The sequence below is a fragment of the Pleurodeles waltl genome, chromosome 11 (assembly GCF_031143425.1).
Source record: "Pleurodeles waltl isolate 20211129_DDA chromosome 11, aPleWal1.hap1.20221129, whole genome shotgun sequence".
Taxonomy (NCBI): domain Eukaryota; kingdom Metazoa; phylum Chordata; class Amphibia; order Caudata; family Salamandridae; genus Pleurodeles; species Pleurodeles waltl.
Genome location: NC_090450.1, coordinates 798,541,942 through 798,563,885, shown reverse-complemented (window position 1 = coordinate 798,563,885; position 21,944 = coordinate 798,541,942). Strand labels below are relative to the sequence as shown.

The following is a 21,944-nucleotide window of genomic DNA, read 5'->3' as shown; positions in this document are numbered from 1 at the left end:
AGCCATTTCTGAAAACTAGACACCCGAGGGAGTCCAGGGAGGTGTGACTTGTGTGGATCCCCCAGTGTTTTCTTACTGAGAACCCTCAGCAAACCTAAAAAAGTTAGCTAAAAAAAAAAATCATATTTTTTCCCACATTTCTGTGTGGGTTCACTGCGCCGGTACAAATTTCCCACCACCCAATGTTCCCCTCAGTCTCCCGAAAAAAATGATACCTCAACTTGTGTAGGTGGGCCAAGTGCCTGCGACAGGGAAGAGCCAAAAACAGGTCGAAAATGAGGGGGAACCAAAGTGGGTCCTTAAGGGCAGTTTGAAAAAAAAAGTTTTTAGGCTGACAAGTGGGGCAGAATTTTTATTGGTAAAGATGCGACAATGCTGGGTGGTAGGGATTTTGTGGATTAGTGCAGATTCCAGAAGGTTCCATCACAAAAATGTGGGAAAAATGTGTGATTTCAAGAAAAGTTGGAGGTTTGCAGGGCATTGTGGGTAAAAAATGATGCGGGGTGCATGCGAAGCACACCACCCTGGACTTACCGAGATGTTTAGTTTTCAGATGTGTCTAGATCTCGTAGATTTTTCTAGATGGCAGTGTCCCAAAGTCCAAAAAGTGCAGCCCTCACCATCACAAGTGGGACTATTTTGAGAGTTATACAAACTCTCATGGCCCAAATGTAAAACCAAAACCCAAAATAATGAAATGACCTCTTGCCATAGGATAAAATTTTTAGTGTGCGGGGGAGACCTGAAAGACTGTTACCCCCTTCAGTTGGGATCGGGGCATAACCATGCCCATACTGTTTAGTAGCCACCACCCAACTTTTTTTGTCTTTTTTTTTTTTTATTCCCTGGCATCTAGTAGGCTTTCTTCCTCCCCCCCCACAACTTTGTCCCCATTTATTTGGCTCAGACCCCCGCTAGCCCTGCCCTGGGTGGTGAAGGGTTTATGGGGGATGAAGTGGTTTGGGGGGTGGGGGAGACCCTTGGGGGGAGCGCTAGCACTTCCCCCGAGGGCAGGTAGCAGGACGTAACGGTTACGTCCGTGGCGCCTCAGCGCCGCATCACCGGACTTAACCATTATGTCCGTGGCGGTTAACAGGTTAAGAGGACAAAATCTGACTTAAGTCAGCCAAATTTGTTCAACTGTGCTGAATTTTGTACTGTGACAGAAAGAGAAAACAAAACATGGACCAGCCTCGTACACACCTTATACGGCAATTAAAACACATCAATAGTTGGATACAAAGTAAGGGGCAATGAAAAAGCTGTAATTTTGGCTCTGATTTAAAAAGTGCAGCAACTATTTCTTTATAAAGAATGAAAAGAGGGGGAAAATATTGGGAGTTAATGCCCTAATGAGTCACAAAGCTTGCAACTGCTTCGAGGTTAACCTGAGACCAATTGGTCCACAGGAACGCTTGTGTCATCCTGGCCAGTACATTTCACATTCATCCCATCCTAGGTAGACCCACCGGCTCAGGTAGTCCTAACCCTTCCAAAGATTAAATTCACTGCTATTAGACTTTGACCATAACAGGGTTCCATCTCACTTTGTTATGTTAGTTCTAGCTGGTGACTTGTTTGGTGCCGCTTTTGTTGGCTGCTTTCACTAACAGGCAATGCATCGTGGGTTCAGTTTGTACCCTATATTTCAAGAAAAAGTTATTTACCTGTGGTAAATACATCTCTAGTGGATACTCTACCTGCAGATTCTTCACCTCTTGAATAATCCCCAGGCGGCCTCCATTTTTCTGAGACAAGGCTCTATTATGAGGCTGAAACTGGATAAGAAATATAGGGCAACAACAGAATATTGGGCTCTTATTATTTCTGGACCATAACCATCCACCAAAGGTAAGGTGGGAGGACCAGTGAGGATTCTGCAGGTGGGTAGAGTATCCACCAGAAACACAGTTACCTCAGCTAAATAACTTTCTTCTCATGGATACTTCAACCTCAAGATTCCTCACCTCTTGAATATAATGCCAAGAAATATCCATCTATGGACGTAGCACATACAGGACGAAATGCTCAGATGAAGGCTGACATAGTGGACACTCTACAGAACTTACCTATAGGAAACACCGTAAGCCTATGCCGAAATGGAGGATTTGGCTCTTGTAGAAAGAGCCCTAATGCCCTCTAGCAGATCATTATAGGTAAAGGCACAGAAGAATTTGGAACATAATATGATTAATCTGAACAATATCCTCTTGTCCAATGCCTTTTCTTTCCTGTTGTCTAAATGCCCTACAAAAAGCTGGTCACCCTCACAGAAGTTCTTTGTGCGGTTAATGTAAAAACAAAATGGTTACTTACTAGTAGTAGTTCTGAAGCTTGAAGAGTTTTGTGGCTTCACATGCTGCGTATTATTCGTCCCTCTAGTGGTTGGGTCCACAATTGTCTTTTCTTTTTCTTCTTAGGCATCATCAACCACCATTTGGTGGTATGTCCATCATATGTGTGACGTCAAATGGTTCCACAGATGCTCCTGCAGAAGGTGCCACAGATATTCCCGTATATAGTCGCCATCTTCGGAATCTTTTTTCTGTATTTTGTAGTCTTTTCCTTTTTGTTAACTGGTCTGTATTCTTCCCTCCTGGTTGCATTATCTCCCATTTCTGGAGAGGTGAGTGGGCCGCATGTGAAATCCAAAAAACTTTTCAAGATGCAAAACTACTCCTATTGGTAAGTAACGACTTTGTTTTGCATGATGAGTCCTTTTCTAGATTTGCATGCTGTGCATTAGATTATGTAGCAGTATCCCCTCCCGTAGGCTGGTTCGGATGAACCGAGGAACAGTTTGCAAACAGGTGCTGTAATTCTTTTTGTCCCACGTGCTTCCTTGTTAATTTGCATGTCCATACTGTAATGTTTTGCAAATGTGTGTGGGGATGCCCATGTTGCTGCTGTGCAGATTGTGTCAATGGGTATATTTGCTAGGAATGCTATTCTTGAGCCCTTCTTTCTGACCTTGGTGTGTGGCCATTGTAATTCCTGCCCCTGAGCAGCAGGTTTGTTTTATTTCTATAATCCATCTAGAGATTATTGTCTTTGTTACTGGCAACCCTTTGGTTGCTTTTGCAAAAGATACAAACAACTGATTACCCTTGCGAAACACTTTTGTTTCTTACAGATGAAATATTAGGGCTCTCTTATATCCAAAGTGTGTAAGGTTCTTTCCATTTGTGTTTGTGGTTCCTTCAAGAACAGTGGTAGTTGTATGCTTTGACTTTATGTGAAAACAGCTTACTACCCTAGGTAGGAATTGCGGGTTGGTTCTGAGAACCACCTTGTCCTTGTGTATTTGCAGATATGGTTCCTGTATTGTTAACACCTACAGTTCACTCACTCTCTGCAGTGAAGTGATAGCAATTAGGTATGCAGTTGTTACTGTGAGTGATTTGAGATCTCTTTTGTGTATCAGTTCAAATTAAATTGTAATATAAAGGTCAGCAGGTTACCCAATGTTACAAGGCAGATAGGATGCCTATTCGGCCGACCAAAAAGAAACCACTGAGGAGTCCTCAGAAGGAATATGTTACTTACCCTGTAAGCATCTGTTTGGGGTATGTAATGATGAAGATTCACATGCACTTCCTACTACTGCCATCTAATGTTGGGTCAGAGTTGTGCAAGTTGTTTTCTTCGAAGAAGTCTTTTGAGTCAGGGTCGAGTGACTCCTCTTCTCGGTGAAAATGCACATGAGCATCAGCTGCATTGTTAGATTGTTTTCCCACGGGGCAGGTGAGAAAGAAATGTAAAGTACATTTAAGCAATGCGATAACCATGCAAATGTATGTATAGTGAAAACAGTAAATGTAAAGAACTGCAACGGCCACAGGTGTCCGGGAAGGAGGGTGGGTGCATGTGAGTCAACCGCACTACATGCCACGAACAGATACTTACATGATCAGTAACATATTCAGTTTGATGGCATGTGTGACTTTAGATGCACATGCTGTGCATTGAGCGTAAAGCATTCCCCCTCAGAAGCGGTGGCTAACCTACAGGTGTTTCAGTGGTTTGGAAAAGGGTATGTAGTAGTGCCTGACTTACACTTGTTTCCTGGCGTGCTAAAACCTTCACACAAAATGTGTGTGGTGTGGACCATGTAGCTGCCTTACATATGCCAGCTATGGGAATAATTATTTAAAAGGCTATGGTTGCTCCCTTTTTCCGAGTAGAGTGTGCTCTGGGAGGAACAGGTAAAGATCTTTTGGCCATAGTTAGAATCCATTTTACTATCCATTTGGCTATGCATGATTTGGATCTGGGGTTGCCTTTGTGTGGTGTTGAAAAGGTGACAAAAAGTTGCCTAAACTTTCAAAAAGATTTTGTTCTATCAATGTAGAACAAAAGTTCTCTTTTATCATCTAATATATGAACAGCCTTTTCTGCAACAGAATCTGGTTGCGGTTAAAAAAAAAAAAATCCTGGCAATTCAATGGATTGGTTGAGGTGAAATTAAGACACTACCTTAGGTAAGAATTTAGGATTGGTGCAGAGAACCACTTTGACTCTGTATTTGGAAGAAGGGTTCTTCTAAGGTTAAAGCCTGGAACTCACTAACACATCTAAGTGAAGTGATGGTGACTAAAAAGCCCCCCTTCCAAGAAAGGGATTTAAGAGGGCATGAGTATAGAGGTTCAAATGAGGGACCCATGAGCCTTATAATTATGATATTAAGATTCCAGGAAGGTGCAGGGAGAACCTTTGGAGGAATAACTCAATTGAGTCCTCCCATGAAGGCGTTGATGAGTGGAATTTGGAACAGAGAAAGATGCTGTCTATCTTGGAGATAAGCAGCTATTGCAGCAAGATTTAAGCACAGGAACGCTAATGCAGCTTTTTGCAAGTGAAGTAGGCAGCAGACAATATCTTGCAGCATGGCTTTGAAAGAGTGAATTTGTTCTGCGAGGCAGTAGAGAATTAAACATTTTCATTTTGCTGCATAGCTGGTCCTAGGTGAGTCCACGTGCTTCCTTAAGAATGTCCATACATTCTGGTGGTAAGTTAAGGTAACCAAACTCTATGACCTCAGGAACCAAACTGCTAGGTTGAGAGTTTTGGTATCTGGGTACCTGATTTGTCTGTGGTTCTAAGTGAGAAGGTCCAGCCTGTTGGGAAGCTTCTTGTATGGAACTACAAAGAGGTCTACAAGTGTTGTAAACCAAGGCTGACAAGCCCAAGTGGGAACTACTAGGATCATCGTAAAAGAGGCCTGTCTGAGCTTCCGAACCAGAAATGGAAGAAGAGAGGCGGAAAGTGTAGGCAAATATCCCTGTCCAACTCATCCATAGTGCATGCCCTCCGATAGTGGGAGTGGAAAACTGGAAGCGAAGTTTGACCAATTTGCGTTTTCTGCTGTGGTGAAAAGGTCTATTTGAGGGGACCCCCACTTTTGGAAGTATGGTAGGAGGACTTGTAGGTTCCCATTCATGGACTTTCTGCATCCCGCTGGGCAGGTCTGCAAAGTCGCCTGTTCCCGGAAGGTATTACGCTAACAGGTGAATGTTAAAATGTAGAGCCTAGGTGTGAGACAGGTGTGACAGTTGTGGTGACAGTGTCACCCTTATTTCTGTAGGTAATACATGACTATCTTGTGAGTCAGGTCAGACAGGAATGCTTTCAATGCTAGGTGAACAGCTTGAAGTTCTAGGTAGTTGAAGTGGAGGCTCTGGTACTTAGCATCTCAGAGGCCCATCACCGTGAGGTCTTGTATGTGTGCACCCTATCCAGTCTGTGATGTGGCCGTTGTGAGAGTGATGTGGGGAACAAAGTCGAGAAAAGGCTGTCCCTTCAACAGGTTGGTGGTGTTCCACCATTGCAGAGAACGGTGAGTGTGGCGGTCGATCAACACTAGATCCTCCAACTGACCCTGTGACCACTAACGGGCTAGACATTCCTGTAAGGGATGCATGTGTAATCTTGCAAGGGGAACTATGACAATGCATGAAGCCAACACCCCTAATGAAAGCATGACCATCCTTGCTGTGAGTTGCTGGTGTGTCTTAAACTGGGAAAATGTTGCTTGAAAGTTTTGAATTCTTGCGGGATTGGGGTAAGCTAACCCTAGATGTGTGTTTAGGATTGCCCCTAAATATGGTTGAACCTTTAACAGATGCAGGTGAGACTTGAGAATGTTGAAAGTAAACCCTAAGCTGTGAAGAAGATCTATTGTCACCTGAGTATGTTTCTGACACTGATGATGAGTGTTGGCTTGGATTAGCCAGTCGTCCAGGTAAGGAAATACATGGACATTTTGGGCCTGATTACAACTTTGGAGGAGGTGTTAATCCGTCCCAAATGTGACGGATATACCACCAGCCATATTACGAGTTCCACAGGATATAATGGACTCGTAATATGGCTGGTGGTAAATCCGTCACTTTACCGTCACTTTTGGGACGGATTAACACCTCCTCCAAAGTTGTAATCAGGCCCTTTGTCTGCATAGATGAGCTGCTACCACTGCTAGGTATTTGGTGAACACTCTGCATGTGGTAGTTACCCCGAATGGGAGAACCTTGAATTTGCAATGTTTGCCTGCTGTGACAAACCTTAAGTATTTGCGACGAGCTGGGTGCATTGGTATGTGGAATTAGGTGTCCTTTAGCTCTACTGTTGCCATAAAGTCACCCTGTTGAAGAAGTAGAATGACGTCCTGTAAGGTGACCATGTGGAAGTGCTCTGACAGAATGTATTTGTTGAAAGGCCTGAGATCTAAGATTGGCCTTAAAGACCTTTTTTTTTTGTGGATTAGGAAGTACAGAGAGTATATCCCTGTGACCCGATGTTGAAGAGGAATGGGTTGTATAGTTCCTTTGACAGAAGAGCTTGAACTTACTACTTGAGTAACTTTTGATGTTCCTGCATTAACCTGTGAGTGCAAGGTGAAATATTGGTCGGTGTGGTAATGAGCTCCAGAAAATACCAATGCTGGTAAAGGCTAATACCCACTTGTCTGATGTGTTGGAATGCCAATTTGGAAGAAAATGCGGAAGTCTGCCCTTGACAGGTGTTATGTGATAGTGAGGTAGGATAGGGTAGTCACTGCTGGGCAGAGGATGTGTCACTGCGGGGGGAGGATCCTTCACCTCTACCCTTGGTGTTATTGCCTCTGAAGGAGTCACAGTAGTAGCCCTATAAATAGGAATCTTGGGGATTTTTTTGTTGGGATGCGGATGCCTCCGAAGAGGCATATTTGTAGGCCTCATGGTAAGCTGAGTGGTGAAAAGTCCCCCAGGGAGCAGGTGTGTGAAGCGCTCCCATGGCTTTAGTGGTCTCAGAGTCTTTTTTTTTTTTTTTTTTTTTTTTTTTAAAGTAGAGTCTACCTGAGGACCAAGTAAGTGTTCCATATCAAAACGCATGTTTAGGACAGCCTGCTGAACTTCAGGTTTAAATCCAGAGATCCTGAGGCAGGCGTAACACCAAGTATTATAATGGAATTTACTCCTGTTGCTGCAATATCTGTCGCACCTATTGCACACATTATGGAGGTGTTTGAGATGGTTTCCCCGTTCTAAACCAACTGCTAACCTTCGTTTTTATGTTCCTCTGGGAGATACTGAAGTAGTTCTTCCATTTAATCCTGGTGGGCATGATCATAGCGTGTTAGGAGAGCTTGGGAATTGGCAATACGCCAGTTTTGGCAGCCTGAGCTGCAACCCTTTTTCCCTGCAGCATGTAACTTTTTGCTCTCCTTGTCTGGAGGCGGTGTAACTTCAGTGGCTTGGGAGTTGGATCTTTTGTGTGCTGCTGTGGCAATTAGAAAGTCTGGTGGTAGCTGTTCTCTGATGAAAATAGGGTAAAATGGTGCAGGTTTATACTTTTTGTCTTCCCTAGGTGTCACGACCCTAGCTCTAACAGGGTCTTTAAAAATGTCAATAGCATGTTGAAGCAGGTAGATACTGTGTGGCCCTGTGAGTAGTTATCCTCCAAAGGCTCCTTGTGTAACTCCTGATTGTGAATGGCTGTGGCTCTAAGGATGACCTCTGGATAAGAGGTAGCAACGTCAGGGAGGGAAGGGCGAGCAGGGTAAAGATTAGGAGCTGTATATGTATTGGGATCTGTACCATAAGTGTCCCACAGATCATCTTCGTGCAGCCCCCTGTACCCACCAGCGTCTCAGTGTGGCAACCTTTGTGGTGATATACCTTAGAGGTCTTTAGGAAGATATAGCAGTGGAGGAGAATGTGGTAATGGTGAAGATGATGAGGGATGTGGAAGGAAGGCAGGGTTGGAGACCAAGTCCATAGTCTTCCTTTTATGAGGAAATGGCATGTCCAATGCTTTCTCAATGTTGAGCTTCTTGTTAGGTAGTGGAGGCGAGGAAGCTTTTGCAAAAATACCTCCAGTCCCAATTTGTTTGTGGATCTCCTTCTGCCGAGTGTCCAGTCTTTTCTGAAGCTTGTGCAGAATGGGCTCCTTTGGTGGATCAGGAGCAGAGCTTGTTTTTTTAATTTTAAGCTCCCAGGTTTTCAGCACCAAAGATTTCGGCCTAGAGGAGCTGTCTGCGCCAAAGTGGTCGAAGTCCAGTGCTGGGCCAGCATGGAAGGTCAAGACAGCTGCGAATGTTGGTCTCAGTCCGAAAAGGTCGATGCTGAAGGTTTCTGCTTCATATGTGCTTTAATCGCCGGGCCCGAGGGCAGGGCGCCCCAAGCAGTTTTCTGGTGCCGACCATGGCCAGAGAGCAGTGGTGGTCCGGGGACCTCAGGTTATGCAAACAGGGAAGCAAAAGGTTTATTGGTTGGCTTGGATTGGAGCTCAAGGGCAGGAGGAATGGTACTCACAAATTGAGCTAATGGATTTTCCTGCATTTCGTTATCAACCTTGAGGTTGGAGCCGGAACTTTCGTCGACAGCGATGTCTCCCTCTTCTTCGACAGATGGCTGTTCCTGGGCATACTCCTCACCGAATATGTCAGGAGAGTTGTTGTTGGCTCTCGGTCCTTAAGTGTTTTCTTTGACCTGAAGGACTTGCACGCATTGTAGTCTGATACCTGGTGGTCTGGGGACAGGCACAAGGTCACATTGAGTATTGATCTGTGTGCGGTTACTTCACGTGGCAACGCACACAAACCCGAAAGGGCATGTGCTCCATTTCCAGCGGAGCACTGTTAAGAAAACTGGTATGGATGTCGAAGGTGGCCCCAAAGGGGAGTGCCCCCGCAGGGGCTTTGGTCGAATGGAATTAAACGGTGTGATTGTCCATCGAAGTGCTGATGTAAGAAATGCAAACGGTAACAATACAGATGAAGGGGACAGAGAAAAGACCGAAGGTTGAGCAGTAAGCGATTCAAAACACAGAGTAAAGGCACACACATCCAAACCCAACGGCAGAGATAAAACAATATAACAATGGAGTCGGTGCCCATGCCCACTATCACTGAGAGGAGGAGTCGTTCAACCTTGTGACGCAAAAGACTTCCTTTTAGAAAACAACTCGCACAATTCCAGACCCAACACCAAATGGCAGGAGTATGCAGAGCATGTGTATCTACAGTCACACATGCCGTCATCAAACATGTAGTTAGTGCAGGGTACAAAGGGTCAAGTTTTAGGAATCCGTTCCTGGTAGGGTTTCTCTGCAGAGCGTATCGGCATGTTAGATGAGCCATATGATAAAGCCAAATATTTCTGCACGAGAAACCACGATCACCGAGTGGTGTCCAGTCGCAGGTCTCCAGAGGCGCTCCCTTACTATCAAACGAAAAAAGTAATGATATAATGAAGTAAAGCCCAACAACCTAATGGTAAAATGATTGATAAGCAAAAAGGTAAAAATCAGTAAATGTGTGAGTCATAAGGCATGTGGCACCTCACCTGCTGCCAATCCGCCTACAAAGGTCCCACCAGAACTATGGACCTTCAACCTATCCCTCATTTAAGAGTGCATAGTCTCCTCTCTGTCCTCCTCATCTCAAGCAGCAATCCAATGAGCTCACAATTTTAATACAGCGCGCCTCGCCCTTGAGTTTCTGTAGTAGGGAGAAAAGCTGTCTAAAGCATGATGGGCCTTTCAGAAAAGGTTAGGTGAAATTCTGCCCTTTTGTAGACTAGGTGCCCATCTTGGATCTCGGTTTCTCTCACAAGATCAGAGGGAGGTTGAGTGGGCAACACTATAAAAGTAAGCAGCACCCAGCGTTTGTCAGTTTTTGAGCTTCTAGAAGAACCAACAGCAGTTGGTGACACTTAGTTATTTGAGGCAAATTCCTTGATTTCTGAGAGGTAAGTGATAATTTTATATTGAGAACATTTTGTTGGCAGTACTCATGCAGCAGTAGAGCAAACCGTAAATTGAATATTAAAGACCTTTATGAGAATTTGGTTCCTTTCAAGACAAAAGAGAAAGAGAGAATATATTTGAGCCCTGAATGGAAAGAGTTTACAAAAAGCCAGCAAAAACGTAAAACAAAAATCATGAAAAGTTGGAAACCAAGGGTGCGAATTTTGGACAGCAAGGCAAGAACTAGATAAAGGCAAACGTCGAATGGAGCAGTTCAGTACAGATGTTAATGGAGAAATCTGCTGTAAAATCACAGTGTACACTTTTTGAACTTTGCAGTAAGACTTCTTGTGCTCCTTAAGGAAGGGCGTAGAAGGTGTGTATGAAGGAAGTGATGAGTAGTTAATGTCACTGGTGATATTAGTGACAGCTTCTTCAGAAAGAATCGGATGCAGGACAGTTCACATAACCATTGTGCCTGATTTTTCCCTGGGGCTTTGCAACCTCATAGTTCCTACTAATTCTTTGACATCCATCAACCAACACTGGAACAGAGTAAAAGGCTTAGTCTCCGCTGCAGGCAACTGCCAATTCTGAGCTGCAACTAGGAAGAGTAATCATTAATAAAAAGCAGCAAACAAGAGAGCGAGAGAATTTTAAATGTGGTAAAACAACGGATACTAATCTGAATCCTACCTTCTACATGATTTACTCCCCAGTGCCCCCTCTCCCCCACACTTTACACCAATTTGCCAAATGGTCTCATCCATCGCTGCTGCAACAGGGTGAGGGCGGCGAGTGGTTACATTCTGCTCCCACGTACGTGTCAGGGTGTTCAGGTCGCTTCGAACACCTGCACAGCTAAATCTGGCAAACATTTGGTGAATCTGGTAAAAAATATTTTTTCTTTATAAAATAATCAGTAATCGTTTTGGAACAAAAGCAACAAGTGGGTGCCCATAGGTTCTGGCCACTAATAGTAATATTACTGCTCCATGTCAGATATCTTTTCGAACCCGTATCCCCGCTCCAAAAAAGAGGCAACACAAGTTATTCCACCCAGAATCGGGGAATACCCTGCAGATTCAACAATACCTGGTCCTTTTTCTGCATGTCACTATCCCTTCTGGGACGAATAACACACCCTTTTCCACGGACATTTACCATCCTCTTCAAGTGCTGCGGGTCAGGGACTAGTGAGGAGTATGGGGGTTGAGGAAGTACACATTAGGCAGGACAATGCTGTGAGAAAGGGGTGTTATCTTTTACCCCCAGGGTGTCAAAGAGGGGTAGGAAGGTGGTGAGCTGGGCCACTCCAGGTCTGGTGATTCCAGACCTGGTATTTTCAGGCAGCAATCCCAGGTCCAGAAACACCTGGTCACTTGTGGTTGCCGAGACAGACATCCCCTGCAAAGGGACATCACTCATGGCAAGTGTAATGAGGCCCATAATGTTATCTCAGAGGAAGGTTGTAACACAACTTGTAAAGCAGTGCAAAAAAAGGGGAAAGGTAAAACAGGTAATTTGACAATCCTGTGCCAGGTAGTTGCCTGAGGATATCTGTTGTTTGGTAATATTAAGCTGTACTTGCTTTTCATGCACTACCTGAGAAAGACAGAAATTGACATTTCTGACAATTTAACAATGGACAACAGGCGTCTTGAATCAGATATAGCTGAAGGCAAGCACCTTTCAAAAACATTTGCAAATATGGCTGATTGTACTTAGATTCTAGTTACGCTGAATGGCTCATAGAGAGCAGATGGAAAGTTCTGGCAGAAATGTAGCCTGAAATTTGGACCCCACTTTTGAGAATTACTTCAACAGTAAATGTTCTGGAGAATGAACTTCAAGACCAGTACAATTACAATTATAGAATTTAAAGGTCTAATCCATGAGATTTTGTGAAAGCTACAAGTGTGACTTTTGATGAACACGTTACTTACCATCGATAACACTCTTTCTAGAGGAATCCTCACCTTTGCAATATTGCCAGGTACCAAACTAGAGCCAAAGATTTCTTTGGCAATGCCCTTTACGCACCCATAGATGGTGTTGTATTGCTCCACAGTGACACCAGAAGGAGTGGAGCCGCTCATAAGGGGTACCCCTGCACATGGACATCAGTTTTTTAACCTTTCTTTTTCCCTTGCTCTCACACATGGAGCATCTCAAACAAATTGCAAGTGAACATCTGCCAAAATCTAATTGGGACCTTATTATGATGTTCAAGAGTCCACTCCATAGAACTGGTAGGATGGAGGACAATGAGGTATTTGCTGTAGAGTATCCTGCAGAAAGAGCATTGCTGAATAAGAACTTGTTCTTCTGATTAACACTTCTAACCACAAACTGCTTATCTTTATAATAATAGATACCACAGCAGTACCTCCCATAGGTGGAAGGTCTGAGAAGTAAGTCAGACAAATGACCTTCTACCGGATCCGAATGATGAGGCAGCAGTTAAAAAAAGAGCATCTACGCTTATGTTGCAGTATGGGAGATGTCTCAAACTGCACCACCTTGACAATGCTGTTGTAGCAAGCCCTTGCCTGGGTGGAGTGAGCCCACAGGAGTTAGGGGGCTGCTTGTTGGCCAGTGAGTAGCATATCTTAGTAAAATGGACTATTCATCTCAAAACAATTATTTTTTGCACAGCCTTACCTTGCTAGGTGCCAACAAAAAGCACAGAGAGCTGCTCACCTACACAATGACCATACCTATAGTCGATGTAGAAACTCAAGTTCTCTTACGGTCATGCCTGTGGAGCCTGTTCTCCTCTTTCAAGGGGTGTGTCAGAGCAAAATATGTTGGCTGCGTGACTGACATGGAAAGGTGCTACCACCTTTGGGCAGAATGTAGCCACAGTCATAAGCCTCAATTTGTCCAGGAAGAATGTGCTGATAAGAGGTTGCACTGCGAGCGTCTGCAGTTCACTTAAGTGGCTTTTAGTTGTCAGGGTGACTAGAAAGACTTAATTGTCAGAAACTGCTGCAAGCAAACTGTGATTAGGTGAAATGGCATGCACATAAGAATTGGCCTTAAATCCCACTGAGGCATGAAAACGGCTTTAGAGAGAATATGTGAATCAAGCCTTTCAGAAAAGGCATCACAAAAGGGTGATTTTAAGTTTGGCTGATCACCTCTTTCTGTTTAAAAGACCAAAGGAGGCAATGGCCCTCATTTCAAACTTGGCGGGAGGCAACTGCCGCCCACCGAGTTGAAACCGCCGGGCAGCCACCAATGCGGCCGCCCTCCCGCGGGGCCTATTTGGAGATCCCCGCTGGGCCGCAACACGGGAGCCGGCTCCAAATGGATCCGGCGGTGTTGCAGCTGTGCGACGGGTGCAGTTGCACCCGTCGTGCTTTTCAGCAGACAGTGAAAAGCTGCCTGGGGCCGTGGTAGGGGGCCCCTGCACTGCCCATCCCACTCCCCAGGGGCCCAGCGACTCACCTTTCCGCCAGCCTTTTCATGGCAGTTCAAACCGCCATGAAAAGGCTGGCGGGAGGGGGGACTTGTAATCCCCTAGGCAGCGCTGCTTAACTGCTGGGACAAAAGTGGCGGGAAACCGCTGGTCCCAGCGGTGCAACCGCGGCGCTTCCGCCGCAGTCGTAATTCGCCACCCTGTTGGTGGTGCTTCTGACAAAACAGCCCTGGTCAAAGACCGCCAGGGTTGTAATGACCCCAATATGTATTCCAAACTGTGCCCACTGCAATGCTTTGCTCACCCAACAACATTAACAATACATTACAAAGCCTGACATGCAGAGGGTTGATATGACTAAACTCACACCAGGCCACAAACTTTACCCAGTGCCTGTCAGTTGTATTTGTTGAAAGGCATCTGGCTGGAAGAATGACATCTACCACTTGATGGCAAGTCAAAAGAGTTCAACTATCTAGCTCAATCTCCACACATAGAGCTGTAGGTTGTACAGACTCAAGCATAGGATACTCTCCTTTTTGAGAGACAGGAGAACATCCTCAAGGGGTTGCTAGTTTGGAGGGTAAACTCTCAGGAGCTCTGTGTACCACACTCTCTTGGCTTAGTCTGAAGATATTAAGACGACCTGGGCCCGATCTGTACTGATTTCCCTCAAAACTCGAGGCAGGAGAGGTAGTAGCATGAACTCAGAGGATAACTGTGTAGCATCACAGAAAGCATACTGCTCTTAATTACTTTCTTGGGGGGAACTCCAGTTTGCAGAAGCTTTGATGCTGCACATTGTCCGTGGTGAAGAAAAGATCCAGCCAGGGCATGCCCCACTGATTTAAGATTCCCTGTGCCACCCTGGAGGCACCTCTCCTGGTCCACCAGGTGTTGCTGCTCAACTCATTAGCTCTGGCATTCAAGGACCCTGCTCTGGGTTGGCTACCAGAAATTTTGCTGCTGGTGCAACCACCCATAGGAGCACAAAGCTAGTGGCAGAGAATCCAGGACACCTTACCACTTTGCTTGCTGCAGTACCAAATGGCAATCGTTTTGGCTGTGAGGAACTGTACCATTCTTCTTTTGCTGGTCAGTAGTAGGGTTTTCAGGCCCATGTGGATCGTCAGAACCTTGATGTGGAGCTGGCTCTTTGCTAGAGACCAGAGGCCTTTGATTTCCACCTCCCCCAGATGGCCTCCCCAACCCAGGAGTGACAAAAGCCTCACAACTGTGACATCCAGTTAGAGAGGAGAGAATGGCCTGCCAACTGTCAGGTAGGCTCTCGTCTGTCACAACATGAGATGGTGAGTCATGGACAAAGATGCAAACTTAGTGCTACCTCCATTGAAATCTAAGGTTCCACTGCAGGTCAGCATGACCCATCTGGCATACGGGACGAGGAGGATGCACATGTCCAGGATGTCAAGAAGACTCAGAACAATCCTCAAGACCAAGGATTGAGCCCAACATTTTATTTTGGGATCATATTATGAATGCCCCAGAACCACTGCTAAGTGCCTCAATTGCTAAGGTGTCCAGGATATCCCCTATGAAGGGAATCCCCTGTACAGGAATCAGATGGGACTTTGGCTTGTTAAAGGAGTACCCAAGGAGATCAAGAGCTCATCCGTTGTCCTGAAGTGATCTGCAATTAACTGCATCAAGCCTGCCTTGAGCAGCCAGTCGCTGAGGTACAGAGATGCATGCCCAACTTACGAAGATGAGCCACAATCACCACCATCATTTTTGTGAACACCTGAGTGGTCAGAGTGACGCCAAAAGTTAGCTCGGCAAACTTGAAGAGTTCTGACCCCACATTATTTGCAGGCAAATGGTTGTGTAACTGCAGGACAGGTATATGAAAAGTTGCATAGAAAACACAATCCAGCCTCAAAGAAGGACAGAGGGAAGAAAGGATCTAAGCCAGTGTGAGTGTTCTGAATTTGTCCTTTTTCAGTAAGGAATTCTAGGGCTTGAGGTCCAGAATAGGCCTGAGGCATTCATCCTTCACCAGCATGAGAAGGTAGCATGAAGAGGACCCCTCACCCCTTTATGAGTCTGCGCACGCTCAACAGAGCCTTTAACTAGCAGAAGATGAATAGGCATGGCCGATCAAAAATCGTTCTAGTTTGAGCTGAGTAAGAGATGGAATGCAGACCCTTTGAACAATTTGTAAAACCCATCTGTCTGACGTAATGGATTCCCAGCTATGGAGAAAATTCCATATCATGCTTCCTACCTGCTGGTAGTGGCCAGGGAGGCCAAATCAAAGCTTCTCGGGAACAGCTGCATCAGACGAGGAAGAGTTGGAAGATTGCAGACCCTGGGCTTTGGCTGGCACCACATCCTTTGACCCCAAAAGAGTTGTTGCTGCTCCACCAGCGATAAAGGTTGACGCTACCAATAAACAATGGAATAGTCACAACATTTTCTGTATTGTGGGTGTTACTGTCTCTCTGGGGCCAATTCACCCAAAGATCAATCGAGGGGCACAGTTATGTTTGAATCACTGAAGTGCAAATTCAGCCTTTTCTGTGAATATGTAGATCCATTTAAGGACATATCCATAAGAGACTTCCCTGAAAAACTGTATGATCACATCCAGGTGTGCCTTCTAAGCACTATACTGAAGTTAAATGCACTGCCAGTGCAGTCGATGCCCATGCCTGCATGTGATACATTATATGCTTTATTCTGTCAGTTTTTAATTTTTGGGCCAGTGACAACCCAACATCCACCAATACAGCCAGCAAGATCTTGCTAGCCATGTCCCTTAAGGTGTGGGCGTACCTGTCCAGAAGACAAATTGCATTCATAGATTACAAAGCTAGGCTTGCAGAGAAAAATATTTTGCACCCAACATAGATTCATTTCAACTCCCTAACAGGGAGGTTTGAAAGAAAAGCATTTGGATTGACTATTTGCCCATGCCTGAACTAGAAGGCTTTCATGCATTGGGTGTTTTGTCAAAAAGGCAGGTTTGCCAGGGGCTGGCATGAGTCTTCTGGCCACAGGTCAGCTGACCAGAGGAGTTGAGCATGACTCAGACCAAATTGTCCTGACAGTGTACATACACAAGAGCCTTGTTAAATAGTATCAATAGCTCAGACAGAAGAATTCCAGTCAATAAATTCCCTTTGGTTTGTAGAGGAAGCAATTGCAAATCTAGCACTTCTGCTGCTCTTCGCACTGCCTGAGCATACCGCACCAAAAGCATGACTCAGACCAAATGGCCCTGACAGTGTACATACACAAGAGCCTTGTTAAATAGTACCGATAGCTCAGATAGAAGAATTCCAGTCAATAAATTCCCTTTGGTTTGTAGAGGAAGCAATTGCAAATCTAGCACTTCTGCTGCTCTTCACACTGCCTGAGCATACCGCAGCAAAAGAGTCAGACACTTCTTTCTTTTGTTGGAGACATGGTGGTGAGTCCAGCTCTGTCCCTACTAAGGTATTAAGCCCACTGAGATTTTGCAAGTCTCAGTACAATAATGTGACACAGGCCTGGATCCAGACATTGGTTCTGGGCCGGAATCCCACACTGGAATTGAGTCAGTTACTGGCTCAAACAGTCGGTATTGGCACTACACAGAAGGAACTGTTGTGATCAATGGGCTTCAGTTGAAGTCTGGACCGGCATCAATATTGCCCCAGGAAAGGGATGAGAGTGGACAGTCTGCATCAGCAGATACCAGCAGTCTAACTGCAGGCCGTTGAATATTTTGTGGTGCTCAATGCTGCTCCAGGGGGAGCTGGTAATACCTGGAAAATTTGCAGCATGGTCACCTTGATAGCTACTGTTTGATACGGGGTAGACAACAGCCCAGCCCAGACAGCTCAATCACAGGACCGACTCAGAGAAAAATTAGAGTGCTGCTCTTGAAACTTCTTACCATTCAAATGATAGGTTGGGGATGAGAATTGATTACCATTGTTGCTCTTAAGGTGTGTTCTGTTCTCAGTTTTGGCTTATCAGAAGACCTCATGGATGAATGTAACATTTTGGGGGACTGACCTTGTAATTGAGAATGGCACTGTGATTCGGAGCGGGAACTCTGTTTTGAATGTGCCTTCTTATGCTCAGCAACCTACAGCTTCACCTCCCACTCCCTTATCACCTTTTTGTGTATAAGGGTGAACTTATCCCACAACTTGAGTCCTTACCAAAGATCAACCACTAAGCACACATTGTGTGGGTCCGTGACCAACATCTGCTTCGTACAGTTATGACATGGCTTGAATCTTGTCTTCCCTCACACACTGTCTTGATGCAATTTAGAGCCGTTGGAAAACCGACAAGGTTGGGAGTGGAGCTCTGGAACAATGTCAAAGGGCATGGAAAAAAAAATGAAGTGACTTAAGTGTGTATGTGTGACACTTGTATGCAGGTCCGCATCATCGCTTTCAGGGCAATGTGAAGTCACTGCACAGCCACATGGAGCCAAGGACTAGCGGTTGGGGTATTGCTGAAGAAAATCTCCGGATCCAGTCCGATGCCTGGGAATATTCCAAAGGTGAAGAATCTGCAGTTAAATGTACCCATCAGAAGTCATTTGGAAAAGCTGCAGCTAAGAATGATGCTGCTAGGAAGGAAATATGTTGACTGGTTTTCAACTGTGATCGACTGATGACAGGTAGGTACTAGTGTAGCCTGACACCTCCCAGGCTGTGCACATCTAGATGTTTTTAGATGTTATTTTTTGCCACTGGTCAAATAAATAGACATGGACCGTAGTAAAAATATTTTTGCTTAGGAAGGAAAGCTTAGGAAGCTCCCCAAGCTCTTACCTTTTGAAGTGTCTCCTCTGTGGTTGTGAAATTCAGGTTTTTGATGAACAATGTGCAGCCTGGAATACTCTCATCCTCCTCCTCTTCATCATCATCCTCTTTTTCCTTTGTAGTGTCCTGTGCAGGAGTTGTTTCCACTTCCATAATACCATTAGAATCTGCAGAAAGACGGAGAAAGCATTCTGGAATTTGACCACATGACATTCAGTTAAATCTGAGCTCTGAGGAGTATTACTGCCTCACATCTGATAATGGACCCACAATAATTACGTTTGAAACCCTTAACAGAAAAGAGGGCACAAACAAAATTATTGATGGATGAGGAGAAAACCTATAAACCAATGAGTCAGACCTTTCAGAAAACAAATGCAAGAGGTTATAGGGCTCCCTGTATAATAACCTAAATTAAATTTGCAGAGCAAAAGATTATCATGTAACAAGGCTTTCAGCACAATTTCACTTTAAATATTAATGAAAAGTTCAGTTTAAAAGTCTTGCTAATACCATTTTATTAATTTGTATATCATTGTTTTCCACTGATTGTTAAAAACATTTGAATTGCATTATTCTAATGTCAAACAGGGATGAAATACTGCCTCACTTTTAAGGAGTTTTGAGACCAATGTTTGTACTAAAAGCTAAATCTACTATTTACATGCATTAGGAATGAAAGTGATTTGAATTGAAGAATAACCTTGAAAAAAGTCAGAAACAATGTAGTTAGATGTAATTGGAAAAATAGATTAATGCACTAGAGTGAAAAGTTAAATATATGCATCCACTTCTTCTCAACACCAGCTCCTACCCAAGCAATATAATATTAAACAGACCTGCCTATCACTATTCATTCCTCAACCAGTCCTCACCCCTCCTCTGTCCCTCCCTCCAATAATGCACCCTTGAACAAAAAGGGCTGCTGCTTCTCCATCAGGGACACACCAGTCTCCAAATTAACACAAATGCACATTCTTCAGTTCATTAGCATGGCTGCACCTATATCTATTTCTCCGCCAATATCCAGCAAAAAAACAGACCCCCAAGAACAGGTTTCTCAAGCCCATTCCCCCAATTCAAAATTAAAGATTTTTGCATCACCACTCAATGAAATCTGTTACCCAAAACAATGCACTTTTGTTCCTATCTCTCACACTTCACTTTCTCCTAATTCTTCCCAATATTTTAGATGTGCATCTTCCCTTTCACTCTCTTACCAGTTGGCAAATCCATGTTTTCATCTTCTCCCACTTGAGGTGCCTTTTTGGGAGATGCTGTAGAAAAGACCCCCATAGGAGCCCATTCCAAATACAATGGCACATGCTGAAACTGAAAGAGAATAAAATATGAGGAAGCTGCATGATCGATGCTCAGAAGAACAAAGTAATCAAGGAAACTGACCCACTTAAGGTTTAAAAGACACACACATATATTAGAAGGAATATGAGAATGAAGCTGAAAAAAAAACAGATGTTACTCACCATAATAATCTTGCCACGTTTGGGGCTTACATTTTGATAAACAAACTAGACTCACACATCATGAGGCCCAAACATATACTAAACAGAATCCTGTAACTAGGTTGTGCCCCCATACATCATTGTTGGAGGGTGAGCAAGGATAGTAGATGAACCTTTGTTAACTAGAGGAACTTGAATAGCATACTAAATGTATTGCATTGAGTAACTTGCTCATATGCTTAGATCCAGCTCACCACCTTCTCTTCCAATGAATGGGGAACTCCCAAATAATGGGAACTGTAGATTGATGACTGCTGGCATGGACAGTATAAATTAAACTATTAGTTTCACACCCGGTTTACAGAATGCAGTAGTTACCCACATGACTGAGTTATTAATCAGGAAAAGTTACAGCTCTTCATCAGCAGTATCTTCAATATTGTTCACAATTAATATTTTTCCAATGGACCCACAACATATCGAAGAACACATTTGTAAATCATCTTTAAACATTAAACACAAAGGTGCATTTTTTCAATCGTATTTAAGAAACAAATTCTAACAAATGGTACACCGAGAATTAGGCACTGCTCATTAAAGGCCACCACTTCTGGTACATCCACAATGCCCTACATAAGCCCTAGCATCTCAATTCTGTTTCAGTTACCATGAGAGACAAAAGGTACATATGAAACTTTGGAGGGGGCAGACTGTTTGCCAATAAAGAACATACCCAGGATGGAGATCAACCTACAGGTAGGGACGATTTCCTTTTACATCATGGCATATTCATTATATGATGACCATTAGGAAAAAATAAAAGTCAGTAGTCGCTCACGGATGTGGGTAGAGGTGAAAAGTAAATGAATGAACAGGTCAATTTTGGAAATCACTCTACTATAGAATTTGAAGAAAGTGTGACGTGATGTCTCGGTAGCAGCACACCAAATTTCCAGAGTTGGTCTATCTCCTAACACCAAGAATGTTCTGCCTTTCCTCTAGAAAAGTAATCTCTAGGTCTACACAGAATTAGATAGTTTGCACTTGGATAAAAAATGAATGCAAGAATAATTCAGTATTTTCTATCTAGACATAGGAGATACTGTTTTTGGACTGGTACTTGACAAAAAAGCTTTGCAGAACGTCTTCTATCATTCCAAAGTGCTTAGCATCCAGCATATGTAAGGAATGTTCTTCTGGAAGTTCAAAGAAAACATAAATGAAGAATCAGTTTAGACAAAAATTAGAGACTATTTTAGGGAGAAAAGAAAGCTGATTAGGAGGTATATCCTTATCCAAACAAAATTTTATCTCTGACTCATTAATAGAAAAAGCTTGTTTTTCAGAGACTCAAACAGAATTTGAAGAGAGAGAGGCTGAATTAGCGTAGTCACATCAGTACTGGATCAGCACATTGATGAAAGAAATGTGGCATTGAGAATCAATAATTGAAGGATCTTCTTCGGTATCCGTAGATGTACTAAACATGTGTTAGCAAACTTGCCTCCCTGAGTGTTAAAAGACAAAATGCTATCAACGTGAATCACTTGTTTCTTTTTACTGGCTGAGTGGGGGGACCACTGCCTAAAGTGCATGATGCAGCTCCATCAGGCAGCATCTGCCTTTAAAGAGAAGATCTTTTTTGGTATGCTGAACTTCAAGAAATTTGAAAACAACTATCACTCCGTTATAGACAGGTATTTAGCATTAAGGAACCAAGGAAGAGCATGGTGTCACCTGTGTATGAGATAAACAGGTACTCACTTTGTGTAGCGATTTTGTCAAGGTATATATGTAGAGAATAAATAAATATTATTTCAATGCCTGTGCCTGAAGTTGATCGCGCAACTCATAGGAATATGTTTGTACATTGATTATCTCACCAAGGGTAGATTTTAAAGCTCTAATCAGCTTCACGCCTTCAAGGTTTCCCCTACAGAGGAAACTTGAAGGTGAAGTTTTGGCATTTTGTGGTGTGTCTCAAATAGGTCTAGTTCCAAGGTTCTCCACCATTTGAAGTACGAGTGTGTTCTGCTGAGCATG

General features: G+C 43.9%; 1 protein-coding gene and 1 long non-coding RNA gene across 2 annotated transcripts in view; one reads left to right on the top strand and one right to left on the bottom strand.

The window, feature by feature from the left end:
• The window catches only part of RBM19 (RNA binding motif protein 19), a 478,795-nt gene that overhangs the window by 262,614 nt on the left and 194,237 nt on the right, over positions 1-21,944 (bottom strand). Inside the window, exons 16-17 of the mRNA XM_069214526.1 lie at positions 19,659-19,770; positions 18,448-18,605 (exon numbers count right to left, since the gene is read on the bottom strand). Coding sequence (XP_069070627.1) covers positions 18,448-18,605; positions 19,659-19,770 — 270 coding nt within the window. The remainder of the gene's footprint in view (positions 1-18,447; positions 18,606-19,658; positions 19,771-21,944) is intronic.
• Positions 1-21,944, top strand: part of LOC138266124 (uncharacterized) — a 132,713-nt gene that overhangs the window by 85,559 nt on the left and 25,210 nt on the right. The gene's annotated exons all lie outside the window — the stretch shown is intronic.